Source organism: Chelonoidis abingdonii, chromosome 2 (assembly GCF_003597395.2).
Source record: "Chelonoidis abingdonii isolate Lonesome George chromosome 2, CheloAbing_2.0, whole genome shotgun sequence".
NCBI classification, from domain to species: Eukaryota; Metazoa; Chordata; order Testudines; family Testudinidae; genus Chelonoidis; species Chelonoidis abingdonii.
The window spans coordinates 277,509,538-277,537,266 of record NC_133770.1 but is presented as its reverse complement, the minus strand read 5'-3'; the positions used below and the strand labels follow the sequence as shown (position 1 = coordinate 277,537,266).

The window sequence follows — 27,729 nt, the reverse complement described above, 5'->3', positions numbered from 1 at the left end:
GGAAGTGGCAGAGGCTTACTGCCTAGGACTTTTAAAAGTTAACTGGAAAAAACATTAGAACATGTAGTGCAGAGAACAATCCTCCATGTGATGGGGAGATGCTCTGGCTGATTCAATAGGTGTTTTCAGTCGCTCACTTCTCATTGGATCTCCATTCAATCTTTTAAAATCAAGATTGAATGTTTTCCCAAACGATATGCCCCAGTTCAACCACAGACACTGAGCCTGAAGCAGTAGTTAATTCAGGGAAGTCCTAAGGTCTGTGTTACCCGGAGGTCAGCTTGGATGATCACCATGGTCTCTTCTGGCTTCATGAAACTACGCTATTTACAAGTCTTTGCCATCCTCCCTTAAAGTCTGGAATGCAGTAGAAAATTTTGGGGTAGCCTTTTACCCCATATTCACAGAATGTATAGTTATTGTTACACGTTTTAGTGGAAAGTATTTTGATGCTAATTTAGATGGGAGGGAAACCCATAGATGTCTGTTTCACTCCTCCTTCCTTCTAGTAGTGGCAGGAAATGTATAATCAGGCTTTCTATTGGCTTCAATAGGCTCTGGCTTAAGCTTAATGGGGACACTGTCACAGTAAGTGTACATTATTTATAATACAAAGTTCTTGGTTAATAAGCATTGTATTATTAAAGCAAATACTTAAAAATCTAATTTACTTTTCAGCACTGGTCCCGAGTGTTTATTTTTTGCATTTCTTTCCATCTGAAAATGAGAATAGTTGCAGATAAGACATCCTTCCCTGAGTTGTGTTCCTGGCTCTGAAATTAACGTGCTGGCTGGCCTCTATGCACCTCATTTTCCTCCCTCTGTAAAACAGGGTTAAAATGGTTTGTCCACCTTCGTAAAGTACTTTGTGCTGTATGGCTGAAAAGCACTGATGTGCTGTAATTGTGAAGTGTTCGAGTTAATTTGTTTCGCCTCTGTTTCGCTTGCTGGCTCTCATGAATTATTGCCATGCTGAAATGTTTAGGTTGTAGGCGCTGCAGAATAATGTTCAAATGCAACAATATTTTAATTGGATTTCTATATCTATATGATGCCCACAAAAACTATGTTAAAGGAATATTATTAAAGTTGCAAAGCCCAGCGCTCAGAAGTTTGGAAATGCCACAGTCAAGATTGTCTATGCAACTTTAGTTTGACTCTCTCATTCTGCATATAACAGTCTTTAATTATATGCTCACAAACCATTTTCCCACAGATATTCCATAAACAGGAAAAACATGGATTTGTTCAATTTCTGATTAATCTAGTTCAATGAATGCCTGGATACAATGAATCTGTTTAAAAATGCATGTGCAGTGCAGGAATGAATATAAAATTCTATACAATAAAGTCATGTAAAAAAAACCAACCAACGGCCATAATTTTGAAATCTGGATGCTTGCAGTTGGGCACCTAAATCTATATTTATGCACCATAGTAAAGATGGCCAAATTTGCTGTTCCCACTGCCATGAATAGGAGCTGAGAGTGTTCAGAGTTTCTGAAAATCAGGGCACCTTTATTTAAGTACCTAAATATGGATTTAGGTGCCTGACTTTAAGCACCCAAGTTTGAAGAATTTAGCCAAGGATCTTGAAAGAGACCTAAAATAATTAGACCCATTAATTAATTCTGTGAAATGATTAAAAGGAACTTTGCATCATATTGCTATCTCTACACAGAGTGACCTCTCTTGAACGTGTATGTGGTTAAAAGGCCTTACTGATGGGCGTCAGAGTGATTCATTTAAAAGCAGGTCTTTTAGTGTGATGACACTTTCCACAGAGTCATTTGAGGCAAAGGTCACATGTGTGCATGTAAAATCAATCCTGGAAACAGCTCCTTTGTTCCAAAGGCATCTTCCAATTGAGCCATTGTCCTCCAAGGACAGCTGGCACCCTGACTTAATCTGCGTTGGATCAATCTCAAAAGTAAACGATACAGTGGACAAACAAAACAAGCCAGGATCACTGCACCTCTCACAATTCACTCTGACTTCAAGGGAAGAGCTGTTGCTGTGACTGTAAGAAAAGTGATCTAAACTCCTATTAACTCATGGATAAGAAATACAAACTGGTACGGTAGGATACTTTTTTCTTTTTTTCCCAAGTATTATAACAGCATCTTAAAAATAGTGTTGTATTGTTAAAGGAAATTTACAGATAAAGTGAGGCTACATTGTAGTATTATACATCAGGGATTTTGACAAGTTTCAGGTGTTTTAGATACCGCATTTAGACATTGTGATGAAATGCCTTAGATTGAAACTTAGGTAGGAAGTATAATTTAATGCAGAAAGAGTAATTAGCTTATACTAATCCTATTATACATAGCAGAGGTAGTCCTGGCCTTTTCCCTTTCATATCTTTTGTAGTTTATAGCATTGTTAAAGTTGGCATCCAGTCCAAGCACTGTTAAAGTGGCTTGTGTTTTAAATGCACCTTTTCCCTATAATGTCAATATTATGGAAATAAACCAATTATGAGTTAAACAAACATAGATTTTGGCTTTTGGTTTAACCAACATTAGACAGCTGTTGAGGATTGAATTTGTATAAATAGTGGACCTCTTTAAACCAATCTGTCTAAATGATGTTTCCATGAAAGATGCCTCTACCTAACCTTTTCCTGGGGAAATGTGTGAATTTCCTTCCCCAGAGTGATAAAACCTCAAGCAGCTGTTAATTTTTTTTGCCTATCACTCTTCTAGGAATGGGAAATGTTGATTACCGTAGATGATAATGCATGATCAAAACAGCTCCTCCTTTGTAGTTCTACATAGTACTGTTTTGAATGTGACATTTTTGATTTGTTTGAAATAATACATTGCGTCCCTCTGGATTGCAAAACAAATCTTTTCCTTCTGATATCTGATTACTAATCAACTATACAAACACCCTTTCAGTTACTAATCAAGATGTATTTAAACTGTATGGTGGCCATTGCCATTAAATCAGTGATAGACAAAAACTGAGCTGAGCTCTGTGGGGTGAAGCATTTCAGTAATGTCTCTGCTTAAAAAGACAGAGACAGTTAAACACATCTATATCTTTCATTGAAAAGAAAGTACTTGCTTCCTTTGTTCAAAAGATTGTGTTAACAGAATTCTATCAAGGTTATTTTGTAACCTTCACAAATGTCTCTCTTCCCTCACTGTTTATGGTATAATCTTGTGCAAATTTAGGGTTGCAATATTTTCCTTACACTTTGACTGGATACTGTGTGTTAGTGGAGTGAGGAGGAGAGAGAATAGCATGTAGGGGGGAGATGACTGGGTATATGGAAGGAAAGAGCAGCAGATAGTGAAGAAAGGTCAGAGCACTGTTCCTTACAATAGCATGACTGAGCTCACAGTTAGTGGCACTGAGCTACTTGTAGAAAGCCACAGAAGTTCCTATATTGAAATTAGAAGCATTTTACATCAGACAGCAATTTCATCTAAATGAGCATGGCCAGAGTTATATTGGATGCCAAGAAAACACATTGACAAAAAAAAAAGACTCCTCTGATGTACTAATATTTAGGCTAGTAACACTTTCTCCATTTCAGAGGATGCAACTTTTGTAACACAATGGTTACAGTCTGAGAGTATAAAATCATGTTGTGACCAGGTTTCCAAACATTCAGAATGGATGCCAGCTAAGTTTGAATGACTCCAATATGTATAGCTATAGTAGTGTCATTCTTGAATGCTGTATCTGTTAGTACGTGTACTCATATAATGTATTTTGTCCAAGGATGTCAGATTTGATTCCCCAGTACTAATTGAACTAAGACTGTGGAGGTGGAGGTACTACTTTTCACAGAGGGATAGAATGAGGTAAAATGATATTGTGATTTGCCCAAGATCACATAACCAGTGAGTGGCAGCTTTGGAAAAGAATCCAGACCTGACGCCCAGTCTCTGCTTTAATCATCAGATATAATTTACCAATTTAATGATTCACTGAAGTAAACGGAGTTATATATGATGAATTTGATCCAGTGCCAACATATCGTTACTAATAAAATAGCTTACACAAGTACTGTAAAATACCATCATTCACACATGCACACTTCCGCTGGGTAATTGGGTAAAACTCTATGGCCTGTGTTATACTGGAGCTAGATGATTTAAAGCTCCCTTCTGACCTTACAATATATGGATCTATGAATTATGTTCTTCACCAATCCAGAATGCTAGAGAACAGTGAAGATATCACTATGCATGCCAAATGAATTCGTATGGGCCAGATGCATACAGAAGTACCGATTTGCAAATAGATTACATTTTGATGTTGCATATAATTTCAAAGTTCTGTCATTCAGAACAATTCATGACAAATGATAGTTGCTTCAGGAAAAAATACTACTATCAAAATCTCAATATCTTCTCAAAGTTGGAAGATTATGCATTTTTCTTGAAGATGCTTATTTGCAAATATTCTGGTTGCTGGTACTGTACAGGAAAATCCTAACTCTAAATGTAGTCTTGATGAAAAGAGAAATATGAAAATTTAGCCACAGCAGTTAACCTCTCTCTTCTAGTCCTGGTCTGATCTTATGCTGTTGAAGATAGCTCTTCCTTTCATGCACGACTGAAGCAGAAACCTGGTGTCCCTAGCGCTTGCCTGTCATGCATTTAATACTACCTAGCTACTCCTTTTAAATTTCTGGTGGAGGATTCACATCCTTCCTCCAACCCTCCCCTTGTGGAATTCTCAAGATTCTAGCCCTAACTTTTGTTCTTTCTCTCTCTATAGTACTTAGTCCTGCCACGAGTGCAGGGGACTAGACTAGATGGCCTCTCTAAGTCCATTCCAGTACTGATTCTATCCTTCTATGTTATAGTATCTCTCTGAGATGTCTCATGGGTAGCCTCAACTGCTGACCATCATCTCTAAAGAAAGGACACACATTTTTACATCTGCCTGGACTCACTCTCTGATACTTCTGTCTCCAATATATTTGTATCTTTTGATTCTGCCAGATCCTGGCTATCCCAGATCTTCCTACTACTGAATGCATCAAACACTGCCTGGGTAGAAAGTTCTCTTGTCTACACTACTGCGCGGGGTTGATCTAAGATATGCATCTTCAACCATGTGAATAGCATAGCTGAAGTTGATGTACTTAGATCTACTTAGTCTCTTCACTGCAGTAAGTCGACAGCTGAGACTCTCCCATCGACTCCGCTTGCGCTTCCCATTCTGATGGAGTACCGGAATCGACGGGAGAGTGCTCACTGGTCAATTTATCACATCTATACTAGACATGATAAATCAACCCCCACTGGATCGATCGCTGCCCACCAATCCGACAGGTAGTGTAGACAAGCCCTTGGTCTCATTGCAGACTTTGCTATCACTCTCCTCATGTAAACCTTTACTTTGTTCCAAAAAGTAGAAATCTTGAAGTCATCCTTGAACTTAACCTTATTTTTTCCTCCCATATCACCATCTGTGTAAGTCTGCATATAATTTCTGGGACACTGCCAGCGCTGTTCTTGACCCTTTTTCTGCTGAAATCCTTACTCGTGTTGCAGCCATATCCCATCCCCCCATTACAATTTCCTGTTTCACACTATTCAGGGACCTGATTACTTTCTAATTCAGTCTTTGAATGACACATTCATCTGAGGTCTTGTCTGCTCATTTCTGCCAGAAGTTAAAGATCCCATGGCATTTTTCAAAACCCAATGTCCTGGCTATTATATCCGTCTTAATTTAGGCTTTAGAAGGCTTTAGTCTCCAAGGCCAAAATTCAGAGCTCCAGCTGCACATAGACGTGCTCAAAAGGCCTGACTCCACACAATTTGTAGAACAGAGGCGTAAACCATGAAAGGCATTCCAGGATGGGGCCTGAGTCAAGCACCATAGGCTGTATATTTAAAGACATACTGACCTGATCTCCTAGCATCTCTTGCAGATTACTCCTTTGCACTGCAAGACTAATCTACAAAGGGGCAGAGTATGTGGCTGTGTTTGTCTGAACACAGGCCCACATTCTCACAACTCTTGCAGGATCCTGTGTCCATTCTACCCAGTAAAAATGTTTAGGACCTGAATTTGGCTCCAAGTCAGTATGTGAGATATTGCTGAACATGCAAAGCCAGATTCTCCAAGAACAGATTGCCTTCAGAGAATTGGTTCTGGATTTTATAGTGAGCCCAGTGTAGTGCTGGGGCAGGATCTGAGAAGTTTCACAGTGCTTAATTTGTAATGAAAGAGGTTCCAGGGCTCAAGCAATTTTTTTACTGATGCAGCAAGCCTAGAGGTGCTGGGGCTCAGCCCTGGCACAAGTTAAGCACTGGAGTTTAGTCAGTGCTTTGTAAATAGCATAGCAGGGCAGACAGAATCAATAAAGCTCACGGTGAAATTGAATATACCATGCATTGTGCTTCAGTGCCTTGATTTAAGGAGCTCCCTATAATCTATTTAGAATTACACCAAACTGTCATATTTCACTTGTAAGGTTCTTGAAGTAGAGATCAGGTTTGAAACCATGCTAATCACACTGATCTGACTCAACAAATAATGGTAAAGAAAGAGAAAAAAATGGAGTAGAAATGACTATATTCAAAATCTTTAATCATCCATCAATACATTGTTTTGTAGAAAAGCCTTTCAATTTTATTAATACCCACTCCCAGTGTAGTCAAACATAGCTGACCAATACTTTGCATGGCCACATTTGTGCCAGTTTTGCTACCATCATCATGGCAGTGAATTCCTACCAACGCACTTGCTGCTCACTCTGCAGTCCTGGTTATGAAAATGGAAAAGCAACATAGTCTGTGGAATATCAGAATAATTCAGTTTTCCAATATTCTATATGCTGTTGAATGCCCCTAAATTTGGAAAGTTGTGTGTGCAGGGGTGTTAGCTAGCTCTTGAATGGGGTAGCTCTTTGCAGCTCTGCCAGAGGTGCACATGACACCACTACTAGTTTAAAAGAGAGGAAAAAAGAGAAGTGGAACAAGGGGATAGTATAATCTCCCCACAGACTCGCTATTTGTGTACCTAAGATTCAGTAGCAGGCTGACTCCTAAAAATGCCTATTACAGCCCCGTGCGCCACACTGAAAGAGTAGGAATTCACCTTTTCCTCAAAGGTGGCTAACGTTATAAACAAGAGAGTACAGGAACAGCCAGCCAGTCAAATTGGGCATGTCAAAGAGACCACAGTAAGCATCTTGTAATAATATGGGTTACCTCATTGTTGTGAGAAGAACCAAGTACAGCACAAGGTATATCCCACACTTGACAATAATTTTAATAACAGTGCAGTGTGCGACACAGGTATGCTGATAAGAGACTAAATTTTATTCCCTGGCTCCAATCACCGGACATGGTGATTACAAAAAGTTACTGCCCCGTCACATAGAAAAGGGTTAGTGTTCACTCATTCCAGTAGCTACTGTTACAAACAAGTCATTGCACAAATTTTCATCATTGTTTAAAGATTAGTCTGATAGCCTTCCTTGTATTAGTTGTATTCCTTCAGTGTGAAAATCAATGGCCAAATATAAAACTGGGGGAAAATATCTTTTTTTACCAAAAATATTTGCCATTTTTTTCCAACCAGTTCTAGCTCACTTTGATCACTTTACATGGTTTGCTATAAAAGAAATATAGTGTTATTCTGGGTGGATGAAACCCCCATTGAAGCTAGTGGGTGTAACAGCCACACTTCATTCAGGATAAATACAAGAAGCAATTAATCTCCTTTTGGAGTAATATAGCTGAAAACAATAGTAGCCACCACCCAAAACACAGGACACATGCAAGGCTGGTCAGAAGCTGAGCTATGAGACCAGAGGGCTGAATGCAAACACACAGAAAGCAGTTTTATGCATCTGTGAATGTGTGTGAGAGAAGCAGCCAGAAACACCACAGAAACAGACAGAGAATGCAGTAAAAAGCCAAGGACAGCTAAAGAAACACTTGTAGCATAACGCTGAGAGAAAGCTAAAAGAGAACTTCTGGGGTAGAGTGCTGAAAAAAGAGGCTTGGAATAGCCAACAAAAAAACTGCCTTTTTTTGGTTTCTACTGTGTTCAGGTAACCAGGACTTTCTGAAGTTTTTGTAAATACACAGGATTGCATCAAAGAAATACCTGACTCCATCATCAATATCTCCTCCTAATGGAAACAACCTGCAGGACCCCAGATATTGGGTCTAAAGGACAACACTGATTTCAGGGGTGGGATCCAGTTTCCAAGGAGAAACACTGAGTTTGTAGCAATTTGCAGCAAGAACATAAGAATGGCCATACTGGGTCAGACCAATGGTCCATCTACTCAGTATCCTGTCTTCCAACAGTGGCCAATGCCAGGTGCTTCAGAGAGAATTAACTGAACATCCATCCTCTATCGCCCATTTCCAGCTTCTGACAAATACAGGTTAGAGACACCATTCCTGCCCATTCTGGCTAATAGCTATTGATGGCTCTATCCTCTGGGAATTTATCTAGTTCTTTTTTGGACCCTGTTATAGTCTTGGCCTTCACAACATCCTCTACCAAAGAGTTCCACAGCTTGACTGTGCATTGTGTGAAGAAATACTTCCTTTTAGAATGATCCATGTTCATTTGCTGAATATTTCTGACAAGCATTGAATAGTAAAGAAGGGAACCATAGCAGCAAAATGTGAACCTGCAGATCTAGCAAATGCTGGAATAGAAGAAAACTAAAAGGAGGAAAGGAGGGCAGGTGAGCTCTCAAGAGTCTCGGCTGGACTTGTTCCAATGCAGTGCTGTACACTCAAATGAGGAGCACCAGACTGTGCTAAGAGACTTTCTGGTTAGGAATCAGAGTTGTTCTACCAATCCAACAACAATATAGGTTATACTGCCCTGGTCCAGCACAAGATTAATACTCAGGCAAACTGACCCATTAAACAGCCACCTCACTGTTTGTCAGTAGCAAAGAGGGAAGAAGCTTTACAGGCCACTGAGAAAATGCGTAAGGAAGACATAATAGAGCTATTAGCTAGCACTCCAGTCTTACCCATAGCTCTGGTTAAGAAAAAAGATGGCAGCACCAGATTCTGTGTGGACTATAGAAAAGTAAATGAAGTCACATTAAAGGATTCATATCCATTACCATTGTAGTGAGACAGTGTGGCTCCCCTCCGCCCCGGAGGAGGAAGAGCCCAGCCGGAGGCCAGACTGGACAGAGCTGGCGAGCTCTGAGCCCACCCCTCAAAGGGTCAGGCGGTGACCCAGAACTATAAAGGCTGGCCCTCAGAGCTCAGTAGGGCCCCAGCTGCTGGAGAGAACAGACGTCCCTAGGGGAGCTCGAGACTAGGAAGCTCCTGTGGCCCAAGGCAGCCGTCCAGACTAGCCAGAGCTACCCCACGCCCACTACCTGGAGGAGCTGCCGGACCTGCCAACCAGCCCTGGCAGCGATGAGCCCATGCTCCTGGATCCTGCAGAGGCTGACGTCAGGACCCACCGTTCCTGGGTGGAAGACTCCCCCTCTCCATGGCTGAGGAGGCCGAAGCCTTTTACTGTTGCTCAGTCCTGCCTGAGGGCCTGAGCATTCTGACTCAGTGGTTATTGCCCTGCCCTGACCTAGGGCTGGGCTTAAAATTGCTACTGCTCAGCCTGCCTGAGGACCTGAGCGTTCTGGCCCAGTGTGTGTCGCCCCGCCCTGACCTTGGGCTGGGGCTCATAACTGTTGTTACGGCTCAGCCCTGCCTGACGGCCTGAGCCTCCTGACCCAGTGGTTGTTGCCCCGCCGGAGCTGGGGCCAGACATAACCACAGTGCCGCGGACTACCACAAGGGCCACCGAGGGGGATGCCTGGACAGACTATTTTTCTGGATCCATTGGTGTGTAATGAACTGACGTGGCTCCCCTCCACCCCGCAGAGGGTCAAGCCCCGGTGAACTCTTGTACACCATGAATAGATGATATGCTGGATGTTGTAGCTGGTTCAATTGGGTTTTTCACATTGGGTCTTAAAAGTAGGTATTGGGAAGTGGAAGTAGATCCAAAGGACAGGGAGAAGACTGCTTTCCCAGCAGGACATGGCCTGTGGCAATTTAAAGTGATGACTTTCAGCCTGCATAATGCCTCAGCCACAGATGAGAAGCTAACGAGAAGAATATTACATGGCGTGCCACTTTCAGCCTGTTTGCTATACCTAGATGGTATTTTGGTCCATGCTAAAACCTTTGAACAGGAACTGACATATTTACAAATGAGCTGTGATAAGCTTAATACTCCCAATCTGAAACTGATACTAAAGAAATGGGAGTTGTTTCAAAAACAAGTAATTAACCTTGAGGACACAAAGGTGAAGGGGAATTTCCCCTGACAAAAAGAAAATTGAGGCTGTGAACAACTCCCAGACACTCACAGATGTGCAGACTTGTATAGGATGCTGCTCCTGTTATAGAAAGTTTATTTGTGGGTTTTGCAATATTGCAAAACCATTATATAGGTTGGGTGAAAGAGGGAAACAGTTTCAGTGGTCAGCAAAGCATGATTTAGCATTTTCAGAGTTGAAGACTCTTGTGACTGTCCTGTCTCAGCCTACCCATGTTTAAAAACCTCTTTTGATATTGGATGTAGATAGTCATACTTATGGTTTGGGGGCAGTATTGACACAAGAACACAATGGACTTGAGCTGGTTAATTATAGCAAATGTCTAAGTTCACTGGAAAGAAATTATCACATCACCTGAAAGAAACTCCTGGGCGTGATTAAATCTAGGGAACATTTTCACCACTATTTGTGTGGAAGATAGTTTGCAGTAAGGATGGACTAAGCATCACTGCAGTAGCTCTTTAGATTCAGGGATCCTCAGAGAAGCAACTTACCAGGTGGTAGGAAGAACCGCAGTCTATGATTTCACCGTCACAGGGAGGCCTGTAGACAAGGATGGTAGTAATAGTGATGTCTTGTCCAGATGGCCTTGGTGAGCTGTGACAGGTTTGGGCCCTTTGGGGTGTCACCTGATGTGCCGGGATGCCACTGAGTCAGCCTATTTTGCCAGCCTGGGTCCCTTTACCTGGCTTTGCTGGGCTAGGCTCACAAGCCTCTTCTAGTCAAATACACAGGCAGGGCCACACGCAGCTGCACACAGAGACAGAGATCCACTCTGAAAGATTCAGCCTTAGGGGCTTACCCCAACATCCTGGTTCCCATTCCCTTTAAGGGCGACAAACCCAAAGGTTTTATGAAATTCGCCCCCTTCCTCAATGTGCAGGGAGATGTGCACAACTTCTTGCTCTCCCCCCTTCTCCAGTTAGAAATTACATAAACTGGGTTATATTATAAAGAAGAAATAAATTTATTGACTAGAAAAGTGAATTTTTAGTGGATATAAGGGATAACATGCAGAATAAAGCAGATTACTGAGCAAATAAACCAAAGTATGCAAGATAAGCTCAATATACTTAAGCAATAGGTTACAAAATGTAATTTCTTACCCTAAATGTTATTTTAGGCAGGTTGCAAAGTTTATGTGGCTCAGAGTTCCAGTTATATTCCTTTTCAGACTGGATCCCTGTCTCAGTCTGGACTCCTCCTCCCCTCTGCGTTCCCTTCAGGTGGCTTTAGCCGTCTTTCCTCTTGGGCAGATAGGCCACGGAGAGGAGGGGTTCTGTTTGCCTTCCTCCCCATCCTTAAATAGGATTTACATAAGGCAGAAATCCTTGTTTCCCAAACTTCTCCCCCCTTCCCTTCCAGTGGAAAAGTTACAAGAAATCTCAGTTAATGTTTTAGTAACAGAGACCACCTGACTCCGTAGTATCACAGTGTCCATGAGTCATGGCAGCATGGAGGGTCCGCAGAAAGGCCAAGCCTTTATATAGTCCATTGTCCTCGCTGATGGACCATCAGCTCTGTCTGGCTTTTCCAAAGCAGCATAGTTGAAATACAGATGTATAGTCAATATTCCTAACTTCAGATGCAGAAATGATACAGGCATACGAATTGGATAATCACATTCAGTAAATCATAACCTTTCCAGTGATATCTTATTTAAGCCATCTTGCATAAAGTACATCTCAATTACGTCATATTAATATCATAAGTATATTTTTCAGAAAGAATATGGAGTGAAATGTCCCAGGAGGGTAAAAGGTAATATTGTCCTAAGTAGTAGAGCAGGGAATTGATTACTCAAAGGAACGAATGGGCCCAAGAAGAGATGGCTGTCTCAATCTCTTCCTATAATTGGTAGAAGTGCAAGGGTTCTGGGTACATCCACTGGAACTGATTCCAAACCAGCTAAAAGCTTCCCAAAGAGGGGAACTCCTATCAGAGTAGTATGTGATTGGAGGATCACATGGCAAATACAGCTACCTTGGAATGCAGCATCCTCACAGAAATACCATGGTAAAAGGTTTCTGGTCTCAGTAGAAAAACTTGAAATTTAAAGATAAAATATGGGGGGGGGGGGACAGCGAGAGGTGAGGATAGGTTCATCTGGGTTTTGTCCTGAGAGAAAAACATGATGTCAGTAGTTAAACTTGTTTCATTTGTCATTTGAAAATTATTTTTTCTTTTTGTTTGGGATGGGTCAGACAGGGCATAGTAGAAAATGAAAGATCAATCATGCCACTAGGGACTAATAACAAGTGTTTCTGCTACAAGATTTGGCCAATCAGTCTGAAATAACAAAAGAGGAGAAAGACCTGAGTGAATTAGTTAATCATAGGAAGACTATAATCCACCAATAGGATGTGGCTGTGAAAAAGACAAATGTGAACCTAGGACTTATCAAATAGGTATGTCCAGTAGAGACAGCGAAATATTAATTCCATTGCACAAGGCATTAGTAAGAACTCATCTAGAATACTGTGTACAATTCCAGTCACCCAGGTTCAAGAAAGATGGATTTAAATTGGAACAGATCAGAGAAGATCTAGGATGATCAGGGGAATAGAGATCTTATTTCACCAGAAGAGACTAAAAGATCTTGGCTTGTTTAATCTAGCAAAATGAAGGTTCAGAGGGGAAATGATTTCTCTCTATAAACCCATTTGCCGGGGGGTGGGGAGAGCGGGGGTGTTAAACATGAGGGAGGGAGGAGAGCTATTTAATCTAAAGAACAATGCTGGAACCAGAACAAATGGGTATAAACTGGCCATGAATAAAATGAGGCTGGAAATTAGGAGATTTCCAATTATCAGAAGAGTGGGGTTCTGCAACAACCTTCTGCTAGGTGTAGTGGGGCCATACAACTGAACTAGTTTTAAGATGAAGCTTGACAAGTTTATGAATGGGATTATTCAGCTAGGTTGCCTGTGATAACAGGGGACTAAACTCGATGAAACAGGAGGTCCCTTCGAGAGCTATCTGCTCATGGCATCACCACTTTGGATTCCACCGAGGCAATGGGCATGGGCGGTGCGGCGGGGGGGCGGTTATAATACTGGAGATGGGGTGAAACCTTGTTGAAGCAGTGAGCATGCTAGCTGTCCGTCATTCAGGATAAGTGTAAGAAGTAGTTATGCTCCTTTTAGAGGAAAATTATTGAAGCAATAGGAGCCATTACCTGAAACACAGGCCACATGTAAGACTGTTTGGGAGCTGAGTTGTGTGGGATAGGAGTTTCATTGAGGCTGAATGTAAATGCTGGAGGCTGGCTACTGTTTTAATGGAGTTGTGAATGTGTGTGAGGGAGAAGCAGACAGAAACACTAGAGTTGGAGCAGAAAGACAAGGACATCCAGAAAGGCACTTGTAGCATGACCCTGAGAGAGAGCTAAGAAAGCAAACTCTTGGGATAGAGTGCTGTCTGGAAAAAAGAGGTGAAGATTACTGAGAAGCACATAGAGGCTAAGCAAATATCATTTTTAACTGAGTAAGGGGTTGCTATTGTCTGTTTCAAAGGGATTTCCTGGGAAACAATTGAATAATTGTTTTCTGCAAAGTCTGAGCAATATAAAAATATTTTCCTTGCATTGCACCTGAAATAATGAAAATTGAACAGCAGATTATTTCTGAAAATCTTATAGGATTGATAACAAAAAATGAACTTAGAGAAACAAAACATCACTAAAATCAATAAGTTTACCACCTTTAAATAGTAAACAGATCTGAGAATTTAGAAGTGATCAGAGTTCTCTAACAAACTGAAAACCTGGAAATACTACAATCTCCAATCCACCCACTGGTTTACATTGCCAGGCAAAGATTAATTTAAAACAGACATTCTAGTGTTCTTTACTTGTAAATAAAGTCCAGAGCCTCAATAACATAAAAACACATGTATTTTTGCTGTCAGGTGTTTCTTTTTCACTGTCGCATAGCTAACTCTGTAGGTGCTTCATTTTTATTTTCTGTTGCAGTTCTTCAGAACTTGAAATATAATTCAGTTGTATACTGTGATACAGGATTTAAAAAACAACCAACCAACAGAGGACATTTTGTTGTCCAAATATTGCGTGTACTTGTTTTTCCCTGAGAAAACAGTGAGTACTGTTCCAACAGGATGTTGTGGGTTCTCCCCCACCCCCGTTTTGTTCTTACATTTCCCTTCTCTGAGCTTTGGTGTAATGAGAGAAAAACTGGCTTTGGACTGAATTAGCGGTGACACAGTTCAATGCACACACTGTTTGATGAATGGCTCATCTCTCTTAAATGATTAAAAAGTAACATGGAATTGTTTTTAGATTTTTGTGGTTCACTATTCAAGAATGCTGAAGCAGATTCACATTTGGAAATATTGAGCACTGAGCATGTGCTGTGTTAACAATTTATATTTCACAGAGGATCGATCTCTTCCCTTTCCCTCTAGCTTGTCTTTTTTCCTCTGTTCATAGCATCAACAACAAGGAGTCCGGTGGCATCTTCAAGATTAACAGATTTATTTGGGCATAAGCTTTCATGGGTAAAAAAACCCAGTTCTTCAGATGCATGGAATGAAAATTTCAGATGCAGGCATTACATAATGACACATGAAGAGAAGGAAGTTACCTCACAAGTGGAGAACAAGTGTTGACAAGGCCAATTCAGTCAGGGTGGATGAGGTCCACTCCCAATAATGTATGAGGAGGTGTCAAATCCAGGAGAGGCAAAGCTGCTTTTGTAATGAGCCAGCCATTACTAGTCCCTATTCAAGCCCAAGTTAATGGTGTTTAAATTTTGCAAATGAATTTTAGTTCTGCTGTTTCTCTTTGAAGTCTGTTTCTGAAGTTTTTTTGTTCAAGCATAGCTACTGTTAAATCTGTTGTTGAATGTCCAGGGAGATTAAAGTGTTCTCCTACTGGCTTTTGTATGTTACCGTTCCTGGTGTCCAATTTGTGTCCATTTTTATTCTTTTAGGTAGGGACTGTCCTGTTTGGCCAATGTACATGGCAGAGGGGCATTGCTGGCACATGATGGCATATATCACATTAGTAGATGTGCAGGTTAATGAGCCCTGGATGGTGTGGTTTGTGTGGTTGGGTCCTCTGATGGTTTCGCTAGAGTAGATATGGGTACAGAGTAAGCAATGAGGTTTGCTACGGGGACTGGTTCCTGGGTTGGTGTTCTGTGATGTGGTGTGTAGTTGCTGGTGAGTATTTGTTTCAGGTTGGAGGGCTGTTGGACAGACTAACGCGGCTACCCCCTGGATACTTGTTCATAGCATGGAACATCATTGAGATATTACTTTTCTATCTAGGCATTTATAGTGTGGTAATGAAGAATGATTACTAAGAACTATTGAATGATGAAATGTTGGAAGGACTGTACAGACCCACCAAGGGTACCAAAACAAATATAATTTGTAGTTATCAAACAAAGCCTTATATTTAGAAATGGGCCTGTGATTTAATACCTGAATCACAACTGAAGCAATCATTGCTATTTATTTTTGCTGCATTTAGCTTTGTAGTCATACTTGCTATTACTGGATAATTGCTTAATATACAAGCATTATTAATTTAAAGGAACAAAGCTTGGACAGTTTTTAATTGGACACAGAGCTTTTCACCCCCAGGATACTGATCTGCTTCTAGCCCAGGTGGATGATTATTGTTTGCTCTTTAGTAACTTCTGAGTATGCTGTCCATATCATAACATCCACACTTAGCATCACCTATTTGCAGCCTAAGCAGGGAGGCCAAGAACACTATGCAAGGACAGTGAATAGATGTCATGTTCAGCAAGATGGCTGCCAACAGTCATAGATGCAGAAATACTGGTTGCAGTTAAATTATTTCCTAAATACATTTCACAGTATTAATGTGTTGAATGTTTCTTACCTGTTCCATTTGTAGGTGGCTGACTGCACTAAATGATTTGGTTTCTTTCAAAAAGGCATTTGCAAGAGGAAGTTGTGTCAAGATTAAAACGTCCTTTAAAGGTGAAATTCACCCCAGTACAGAGGGTCAGCACAAAGTCTGTGTAGCACTTAAGTCTCATTCAGCCCTATTTTGAAAACTTAAATGGTGTGCAAGTCTTGCACTGAGGTGAATTTCACCCTAAATGTGTTGTTGCAAAGGTATAGATTAAATAATGATTCTTTTGCAGTTCTACAAGCCCTGCAGCAGTTTAATAAATCACCTATTTAGGGAAAATGGCATAGAAAATTCCATATGCAAAGAAATAACTAACTTCAGAAGTGCTATTGAAATGCCAAGTGTAACTGAAAATATATTTTTCCCACGTGCACCTTTATAACATGCTCCTTGCTGTGATATTGGCATGTCCAAGAAATGACCACAATAAAGGTTCTCTGTCTTCCTCTCTATACCCTTGTAGTCCCAGTCAGGCTGGTTTTTGTTATGTGTACTGATGTTTGGTTTTCTACTGTGGGTAAAAGAAATGGGTTTCAAGTTCAACCAGAAGGTGGTGAGATTTGCAGTGATTCTAGACTTCTGGGAGTGGATTCCACAGTATCGGCCATCTGCTGAGATAGCTCTGCCTGCCTCTAAGACAGAGATCTCCCCAGCTGTATTTAAAAGCCTATATTATCAGATTTTCCCGGGAGAAGGAAATTATTGGGTATTTACACTTACACAGTGGGCTCTTTCCCCCTTGCTCATTGCCCATTTGTCCCCTCCGATTTGTGTTGTCATTAAGAATGTGTGTTGGGGGGAGGGATAGCTCAGTGGTTTGAGCATTGGCCTACCAAAGCCAGGGTTGTAAGTTCAATCCTTGAGGGGGCCATTTAGAGATCTGGGGCAAAAGTCTGTCTGGGGATTGGTCCTGCTTTGGGCAGGGGGTTGGACTAGATGACCTCCTGAGGTCCCTTCCAACCCTGATTCTCTATGATTCTATGAATACCTTCTAACAGATGAGATACCTTACCTCCAAATCAAAAGTGAGAGTTTGTATCTGAGGCACCAGCAGATATATACATGCCTCTTTGGTCTGAAATTTGGACCAAAATCTAATGAGATCAAACCCTTTTATGAAATTTCCTTTTTATGAATGTTTCCAGTCTTTGGTTAACCTAAACACCAGGCAAACTGAAAGTCAGTTATGCTGCCAGGTTTACACGTTGGAAAAGGTGCCAGCATTGGGGTAGAGTTTCTGTCCTGCAACATGTAGGAGAGCTCCTAGCTCAGTGGGACTTAGGCTGACAAATATTTGAATTGCCATTCTGGATCAGAGCAAGGGTCCAGGAACCCATAAAGGACAAAGAGTTCTGTGGCACCTTATAGACTAACAGACATATTGGAGCATAAGCTTTCGTGGGTGAATACCCACTTCGTCAGATGCATAATGGACAGTTGCAGGCATCAGATGCTTCAGGGGAAGGTGCAAGAAAACCTTCAATAGGGAATTATGGGAAGACATGCCCCAAGAGAAAGTTTCTTCCCACCCACCAATAGCTACATGTTGGTTTAGGGCCTGAAGCGTTAGGTTTTATCTCCCCAAACTCTTGTTTATTTTTAATAGTTGTTGTTCTAAGTAGGACTTCAATGGGCAAAGGATCAATACCAAGAGAAGAAAGCAGACTATAATGAAGTATTAAATAGCATTGTAGTAGTTTATGGTAAATCCTCAGTGTCTATGCTCGTTTCGTATTTGGTTGCTTCATATCAAGTCTTTTCCTCTGGCAGTGACCAGCTGTGTTCAGGAAGAAATTTAGTCCAATAGTATAGAATTCTAAAGAGCAAGTACATTCTTTACTGGCAAAGTTCTGTCCTTTCCACTGTTACTGGGAGAGGCCAATTCCAGATGTGAGAAGATATTGAAACTGACTGAATTATTGATCAATTCTGATATTATGGAAATTCCTATTATTATATTTTGAAATACATGATAAAGGGGATATCTGCAGGAGCATCCTTTGGGAACAAGCCAAAACAATTAGGGAGAAGCCAATTAGCATAGCAGCTGGTGTGAGAAAGATAAGAGACCATATATGTGAGATACTTCAAAAAAATCATAGCTGCATAAGAGGTTTAAGAAAAATCTATTCTGTTACAATTGGGAGTGAAAGAAGTAATTTGAGTAAAATGTTTATTTTTTGTCAAGGGGAAAAAACAAAAAAAATCAAACCCTGTGATTCCTAAAATTAAACTTTTTAAGAACTTCAAGGTTGGTAAGTTTCTAGTATATGTAGTATAAATCCACCAGTAAAATATAATTAAAAGGTACCCCATTAAAGATAAAAACAAAACACAAAGAAAATTACAGATTTGGGTAAACTAAACAAACTTTTGCCTAATATTGAAAGCTATAATAGACCAGTATACTTAAAACAAGCCAATATTTTAAGGTAATTCAAACACAAAATACCGCACCACACCCTTTCTTTCTCCCAATACACCCCCAAAGCCAGAGGGGTCAGGAGCAGGTGGTGTAGTACTCCCTATGCCTCCTTCATGCAAGCTGCTGTTAACTAAGGGAAACCTCAGTTGCCCCATTTGAACAGTTTTATGGCTGCTTTATGTTGCCTAATCTGTACAAAACAGACCTGTGTGTGAGGGTTTTGACCCTATACGTTATTAAAGGATGAGCTATGGAAAACATAGAACGCAAAGAGTAAAAACAAGATATAGGAGAAGCAACTACAAATATCAAGGAGGTGAGTGGGCAGAGTGGTGGACGAGCGAGTGGTTAAAGGCAAAGCTCCAAAGCTATCTGGCTGAGGCTTTCAGAAATTGTAACAAATATGTGGCTATCTGGCTTCCAGTGTTGCCTTGAATGCTGTCCTGAGGTAAAAGAAAAGACCTACATTTTCTGCTAGAGGAAAGGCATCTATCTCAGCCCCATCAAAACTGAGGGGAGAGCTCAAGCTTTTCTGAGTCTTACAGATGCATTTCCTGACTAAACATGGTTTTAAAAAAAAAAGATCAGACTGCAACCTATTAATCTTCTCTTCATCGGAGACCAAAAAGGTTTCATTGCTGGTTAACAACTTTGATGATGATGGATATGTACTACACGTAATCTGTATAGTTGGGTTAAGAGTTACTTCAGTTCCTTCTGACCTCACTTTCTATTACTGTCCATTTTGGGTGCAAATCACAGCTTTCCGTGTATGCACTATGGGCTTGCAACTATACCAGTGGCTGAAATTGGGGATTATCCCTAATGCAGGGGAAATTTTATATTTGCCACCTGTCCTGATTTCTGCAGGATCATGCACATCTCATGGGAAACTTCCTCCTTTTTTAGGCTAAGTTTACAGGACATTAATGGAGACTGCAGACTCATGCCATGCAAGCAAAATTCCCAGTGCCTTGATTCAGAGTTTTGCCCCTGTAATGTGTGATCAGGCTTTAGGGGATTCACAACAGCTTTCACAGTAAGAGTAACCATAGCAACGTGACTATGTTCCATTGCAATACATTAATTTATCCCACAGGAAAGACTTTGAAAGGTTGTATCATTATATGTAAATAGGTAGGAGCCAGATCCTCAATCCTGGAAAATCCCTTTGTGCTGCACAGCAAAAGGGCCTTAAGCCTGTCTTTATGGGCATTTGCGGACTCCCTCAGTATGGAGGAATCCTCAGTTTAAAGTTAGTGTAGGCAGCTCTACAAGAGTCACTCATTGCACCTCCCCAGGCATGAGTAGCAGGAGGGGTATTATGAGAGCTGGAGATCATAGGGACACACCACAAAGCACCGTGGTGATCGTCCCTGGGTCACTGGCCCTAATCATAGAGCACTTAGCTCCTGGCCAGTCCCAGTATCAGAGTGTTGGAAAGTTGGCTTTTAGGCACCTTCTCCACTCCTTATTTGTTTATTTAAATCCCATTTGACCCAGTCAAAGGCCTTGGAATCAATCTTCAGAGGTGCAGAGTCTGAGTTCAAGGCCTTTGACTGGGTCAAATGGAATATTTCATAAAGGGCATACTGGAAATTACATGCAAGAATTATGGAGGTAACTACAAGCTTTTTATACAAAATTGATAGTGTTAAGGTAAATGAAAATAAATCCCTCAGATCTGAATTATGTTGATGGAACAGACCAGGAGTCCAACACTCACTTTTTCTTTTCACCCTAGAAGTTAACCCTTTGGTGGGGAAAAAAAGAAAAGAAAAATCAAGAGATCTAATAATAGGATAATCAGAGCATGATTCTGTGCTTTATTTGAATACCATTTCTTATGTGCTGTGATTGTTTTCCCTCCCTTTAAATTAAGATTTTGGAAAACCATCTGCATTCAGAATGAATTAGAACAAAAAATATGTGCAGAAGGGATGTAAAAAGAGGAAAAAGATACAAGAAAATCCTGTTTTAATTGTAATTGAGTCCAAAGCACCATAAAATATATGTATATACATGCTGTACCTTGGCAAATGGAAGACAAATATGTTGCTAAAATTATATTTCTTAAGTCAAATTAAAAGTTATTGGGCTAGATAGAAAGGTACCACACATTCTTAGAATATTATAAACACATTAATTAAAATGACTTTTGTTCATTATTTCTTGATCCAAATGCCAAATAAATTTTTGAAAAAGTTACAGAATAGAATCTTCTATCTGTCTGGCAAGGGTAAAAATGAAAAGTAAATAAAGCAACCCTACTAGACCCATATTTTACCAGTAGGGAGGAGACAGTCCTTAGAAATATTGTCAGTTGAAATCAGGCCTGAATAGATTCCCAGACACAAATTATGATAAAATGGAGGTGAGGTTGAGAGTACACCTCACTCATTAAGGTGAAATACATTACAGGACTGTTATAGCTGTCTCCACAAGATGTGTTACAAAAAGAGGAAAGTCAGAGCTAGGGTTAATTTAAAAAAAAAATATCCAAACATTAAGAATACTGACAAATGTGAAAGAGTTCAGAAAAGAACTACAAGAATGCCTCTTTGCTTGGGCAAAAACTTTGAAAGGTCTCAATTCTGCCTTCTTCCTGTTCTACTCCTCTCATGGTACTGCTCTGCTACCTACACCAATAAAGGAGAACTAACAACTTAAAATGCCTTGTTCAAAAAATTTAAGTAACACTTAACTTTCAAACGCCTGAACAGCAAATGTAACTTTTCTTGTCTGCATAGTAAACTCTGGCATTTTTATCTGTTTGAAAAATCAAAGTGGTGCTTTCTGTGAACTTCTTGGTTGCAAAGATTTGAACTGCTTCCTGCTGAAGGTCCACAGTCTGAGCCAGCTCATGCTCTGTCAAGATGGTTGTAAGGCGCCCAGCCTCTCCTGTGTCATTGTGGAGCATAGATGTGTTTTCATTAACTTCAGCTTGGAGAAGCTGCGTTCTCCACTGGCAACTTTTACAGGAAGTGTTAGAAGTATGTGCAGAGCAACAAGAGCATTTGGAAAGAGGGTGGTCATCTTATTTGTGCACGTACATTCCAGAACAGCCTTTGGAGTTGATCCTTCTGAACTGTATCTTGAAAGGGCTTTCAGTTCATCACCTAAATCACTCACATCAGTATCACACATGTCATCATGTGTCAACACTCTCTCTCTAGTGCCCTGCACTGCTGGTGTAGGTATTCTTCAGGTATAGTGAGGAGTTTTGGAATATCATACAAAATTCCAAATATACTGCTGTGGTCCTGAAGCTGCATGAAATGTTCTTTAACTGACTGTATTGCATAATCTATCACCAGGTTAAAGAATTCAACTTTGAATTGTTGTTTGGAATCTCTTATGGGATTATTCCATGCCTCGTAATCAAAATTACAGTGACTCTTGTCTTCTTGAATGGGTGGGAAAATTTCTTCAGTGTGAAGTTCCTCTGCCAGCTTCTGTGCACTCTTCAGAACATTTTAAAATCCCTCATCTGACTGGTAAGACTGTACGTATGACTTTGCTTTGTTCAGTTGTTCCATTGCTCCAGATATATCAAGGTCACCCTTGCAGTCTCTTGCTTACAACATTTATTTCAAACATTATGTCATGCCACAACACTAAGCTACACAGAAATGTGAAGTTATCTATGTTTCTGGTGATTCCATTTCCCTCTGCCACTGTTCTCCTACGAACAGTTCCTGTCATAGCATTATCCTCCATAATGGCAACTATAGCATCATCTATCTTCCCAATTTGGTGTTTGACAGGCTTTATCGCCTCCACTCAACTTTCCCATCATGCGGCACTCAGTGGTTTCAGTGTCAAGAGCGGATGTTCCCAGATTTGTTCACAATTTGCATCGATGAGTTGATGCAGAGAAAAATACATAGATGCTTTGAATTAGATAAAAAATTCAGCAGCCTCAACTAGAAATTGATGCTGCATCACTGACCACCAAGTTCCAATGATGAGAACTGTCATGGGACAAAAAAAGCTCGCGGGTTTAAATTCTCAGATCCATGTCTGCACTCCTCTGTTTCTTTCCTCTCATGCTGGCCCATTATCGTAGCCCTATCACAATTCCTGTATCTTCTGTTAAGAGGCACATTTCCATACACGCTCCTGCAATATCATCAATGTTAATAATTCTAGAAAATCCCTCTGACAGTCACCATTGCAGGGACATTTTCACTAGGTTCTGTTGTTGTTTACAACAGGCACCATTAAAGTCATTTGTTCCATTGTTGATGTCAAGTGTGCAATCCAGACATAACACAAAGTAATTCTTGCTGACTTCAGATCTGCCACAATCTTCTGTTTGACTTTTGTTGCCAGTACACTGTATGATTCTATTTTGAATTGTTTTTCCAAGACGTGGTGTGTGTACATTTCTTGGGTGGTGACTCTTCTTAGATCTCCTGGAGTACAGCATCAAACTCAGTCATCAGCTCCACAATTTAAAGATTTTCCATTGTTTGGCACGTACAACTGATCTGAAGGTCACGCAGTGCTACGTTGTTGGTAGCAAGCATTCTCACAACGGCAGATGAGCCTTTCAGAACATTTGCAGTAAGAGACTCTGATGCAATTTCTCTTGATGCTGATCATCTATGGTGGCCTTTAACCTTAGGCTCATTCTAAGCTCTTTCACTATGGAATGCTCTCTGTGGATTTTGCTGCCTTCTCATGGCATACCAGATTTCAGCCAGATTTTTCCAGTCCTTTGTTCTGTAGAACCAATGTGGCTGGAACATTAGACTGGAAGAGTTTGCAACAAAAACAGATGCAGCATTCCTGGGTTTTGAGTACATAAGCCATGGCTTCTCCACTTTAACACCATTGGGAATTCACACAGTAATGTGTTGGATGGAAACTTCTATTTTCATTGTCTTTGGGGAACATGAAGTTTTTCACTTGCTGTGGCCCATGCAGTCAAGGAAGTCTCTCAGGCTAATACTCAGTGGGTCCACACTCCTGGATCATCTAGACTTAAGGAACTAAACTCAGCAGCAGCTGTTTTCTTAGCCTCCATCCACTCTTCTCTGATCTACACTTTTCTTCAGGAATGTGCATGGTTAACATCCATTTGAGATGAGGTAGGATGCTGCAGTAGCTGTAGGTCACTGCACTCTGACTAACTGGAAGACCAGGCATCTCCTCATCATTTCACATCCTCACTGGGCGGAAGGCTCACCGGTGAACATTTGTGTCTATGGTATGTCTACACTACGAGATTATTCGATTTTACAAACCGTTTTTTTAAAACAAGATGTATAGATCGAATGCACGTGGCCACACAACCACACATTAATTCGGCAGTGTGCATCCATTCCGAGGCTAGCATCGATTTCTGGAGCGTTGCACTGTGGGTAGCTATCCTGTAGCTATCCATAGTTCCCAGTCTCTCCGTCATTGGGGATCCCAATGCATGATGAGCAAAAACAGTGTTGCCGGTGATTCTGGGTAATGTTCGTCACTCACTCTTCCTCCATGCACGAACAACGGCAGACAATCATTTTCGCACCTTTTCCCTGGATTGCCTTGGCAGACGCCATACACATGGAACATGGAGCCCGTTTAGCCTTTTTGTCATTGTCACCGTATTTGTACTGGATGCTGCTGACAGACACAGTACTGCAGTGCTACACAGCAGCATTCATTCACCTTTTAAGTAGAGCAGAGGACAGGCTTCCAGTCTATTGCACCGTCTGCAATGAATTGGTGATGACGTTATCCATCCTTTTGTCCGAGTCGTTGTCGCTGTATGGGGTTGACAGTCTGTGCGTTGCTGTCATGGGTTGCTCTGGCTGCCTCACTGAGGGCGCGGTGGACAAAAACTGGGGAATGAGCTCCCCAGGTCATTCCCTTCCCTTATGTTTTGTCTAAAAATGAGTCAGTCCTGCCTAGAATATGGCAGGTCTCATAGAGAGCCAGAGAGCACAGCCCTCTGGGTCAGATCCCAGATATCCCGCAGGAATGATGAGCTGATGCCTTCCAGGGGTGGCCCTCAAACAACCCACCTGTTGCTTCCTTCCTCCATCCCGTCCTGGCTCCATGGGCAGTTATCCACCATTTGTGTGATGAAGAATAAAGAATGCGAGGATAAGAAACACTGGACTTTTTGTTGAGAGAAATGAGGGGGAAGCAGCCTCCCGCTGCTATGATTAGTCAGGCGTACAGGTCTTCCTTAGATATGAAGGAGCGGGGGAGGCGCTCAGACCTCCAGTTGCATGATGAGGATGGTTTTTTCAACCTTCTGTACCATCTGCCAGGTACTACAGGGGAGTCATTCCCATTTTTCCCAGGCGCTCTAGCTGAACCTCACCGAGACAAGTCGAGGAGCACTCACGCGGCTGATGACGACCGGTTCCAGCCTTTTTGTAACTGTCATGCCATCAGAAAGGAAGGGGGGGGATGCGGCTGATTCAGCGCCGCAGCACTGCGTCTACCAGCAGCTGCGTAGACATACGGTGACATGAAAAAGGCGAGAACAATTTTTTTTCCATTTTCTTTTGCGGGAGAAGAGGGGTAAATTGACGAGACATACCCTGAACCAACCCGGACAATGTTTTTGACTTAGGCATTGGGAGCTAGCAAGAATGCAACAGCTTTTCAGAACTGCGAGGACTGCTGGGATAGCTGGACGTCCTTCATTACCCCTCCTCCTCTATGAGGTTCATTTGATTCTTGGTTTCTGTTACGCTTGTCATGGCAGCACTGTGTTGGTTCCTGCTGTGGACTCTGTGGTCACAGCCCCCCCATAACCCCAACTACCCCCCATACCCACCCCCCCCACATCCTCCCCCCACCATCCTTCCCGCCCACCCACATGGCACTCACCACCCCCCCAACACATCCACCCCCTCCCTCCTCCACCCCCCACAACATTCCTTTCATCCATCTCATCTCCTTCATCTATTCATACCCCCCAATCCTCGACTTCCCCACCCCCCCCCCCCACATGCATATATTCCAACCCCCCCAGCCAACTCTCTCCCCCCTCCACCACATTCCCCAATATCCCCACAAGCACCCCATTCCCCCCCCCTCATCCCCCCCTCCCCCAAGTTCATCCCACCGCCACCACTCCACCACCTCCATTCCAGCCCTTAACCCAGATAGCCTGGAGTATTTTTCAAATGCGTTGGCTTTCGTCTTCTGTAACGGAGCTCTGATAGGACAGATTTGTCTCCCCATACAGCGATCAGATCCAGGTATCTCCTGTACGTCCATGCTGGAGTCTTTTTGGAATTGGACGCCATCGCCACCCATGCTGATCAGAGCTCCACCTGGGCAAACAGAAATGAATTCAAAAGTTCGCAGGGCTTTTCCTGTCTACCTGGCCACTGCATCCAAGTTTCGATTGCTGTCCAGGTGGTCACAATGTGCACTATGGATACGCCTGGAGCCATATACCATCGAATGCAGCACCCTAACCTAATCTACATGACAATACCGATTTCAGTGCTATTCCGCTGTCGGGAGGAGTACAGAAATCGGTTTTAAGAGCCTTTATATCGATATAAAGGCTTCGTTGTGTGGACGGTGCAGGTTAAATTTGGTTAACACTGCTAAATTTGGTTAAACACGTAGTGAGACCAGGCCTATGTATCTCAGGATGCTCCTTCTGCGTAGATGGAAGTCTTTTGCTTTCTTTCTTTTCTGAACACGCCCAAGGGGTGTTTTCTTCTTTCACTCAGACATCCTGTTCTGTGACAGCTATATGGCTTCAGCACTCAGTTGAAGGGGACAAATAAGCAGGCTGGTAGCAGGGCCTGAGTGAGGGAAGATATCAGCATTAAGGGCCTAGCTGGCTCCTACTACTTTAGTTGACTGCTGTTTCTCTGAAGTGGTTCAGGGAAGCAGAGAACAGGAAGCTCCTGAGAAGTGGTGTTAATCAGTTTAGGCTCCTGGGGTGTAGAGATGTACAGAGAGGCTCTCCTCCTCTCTCTCCCTGCAGCTCTGCTGCTTTCTTAGGGTACGTCTACACTACGGATAATTCTGAATTACCTTAAACTGGTTTATAAAACAGATATTATAAAGTCAATTTTCACGCGGCCACAGTAGCCACAGTAATCCGGCGGTGTGCATCCATGTCCGAGCTAGCGTTGATTTCTGGAGCGTTGCACTATGGTAGCTATTCCGTAGCTATCCCATAGTTCCCGCATTCTCCCCGCCCTTGGAATTCTGGGTGTATCATTGTCCCGGGTGGTTCTGGGTAAATGTCGTCAGTCATTCCTCCTCCGGGAAACACAGCAACAATCATTTTTGCGCCTTTTCCTGGATTGCCTGGCAGACGCCGTAGCACCACAACCATGGAGCCCATTCAGCTTTTTTTTTTTTTTTTTTTTTTTGCAGTCACCGTATGTGTACTGGATGCCGCGGACAGAGCGATACTCCAGCACTACACAGCATTCATTTGCTTTTGTGTGATAACAGAGATGTTATCAGTCATTCTGTACCGTCTGCTGCGGGGTAAATGGCAATGAGAGATAGTTATCTGTCCTTGTGTACTGTCTACTGCTATCATGAGTGCCCCTGGCTGAGACTGGCGGGGCACAAGCAAACTGGAAGACTCCGGCGTCAATCCCTCCTTTATGGTTTCTAAAATAGAGTCGTCTGCCTAGAATATGGGGCAAGTGTACTAGAGAACCAGTGTATCAGAGAGCACAGCTGCTCCATGTCAGATCTTGCAAAAATGATGAGCTATATACCATTCACGGGGTGCCCTGCAACAACCCACCCGTTGCTTCCTCCTCCCCCAACCTTCTGGGCTACTATTACAGTTTCCCCCCATTTGTGTCATGAAGTAATAAAGAATGCAGGAATAAAAACAGTGACTTGTTAGTGAGATAAAATGAGGGGAGGCAGCTCCCGTGGCTATGACAGTCCAGGAGGACATTAAGCGGTGTGGGGAGAGGAGCCCAGCATCCACTGCTATGATAGTCCAGGCAGTACAGAATCTTTTCTTTACACATGAAAGGAGGACTGATTGAAGCTCAGCCCCCAGTTGCTATGATGAAGACGGTACACCATTCTGTACCATCTACTGGGAGTGACCAGGAATCATTCTTGTTTTTACCC

General features: G+C 41.9%; 1 protein-coding gene across 1 annotated transcript in view; it reads left to right on the top strand.

Moving 5' to 3' along the window:
* The first annotated feature begins 1,940 nt into the window (after nucleotides 1-1,940).
* The window catches only part of ENPP2 (ectonucleotide pyrophosphatase/phosphodiesterase 2), a 123,473-nt gene continuing 97,684 nt past the window's right edge, over nucleotides 1,941-27,729 (top strand). The window contains exon 1 of the mRNA XM_032777218.2: nucleotides 1,941-2,075. Within this exon, the coding sequence (XP_032633109.1) occupies nucleotides 2,055-2,075 (21 nt within the window). The 5' untranslated portion in view covers nucleotides 1,941-2,054. The remainder of the gene's footprint in view (nucleotides 2,076-27,729) is intronic.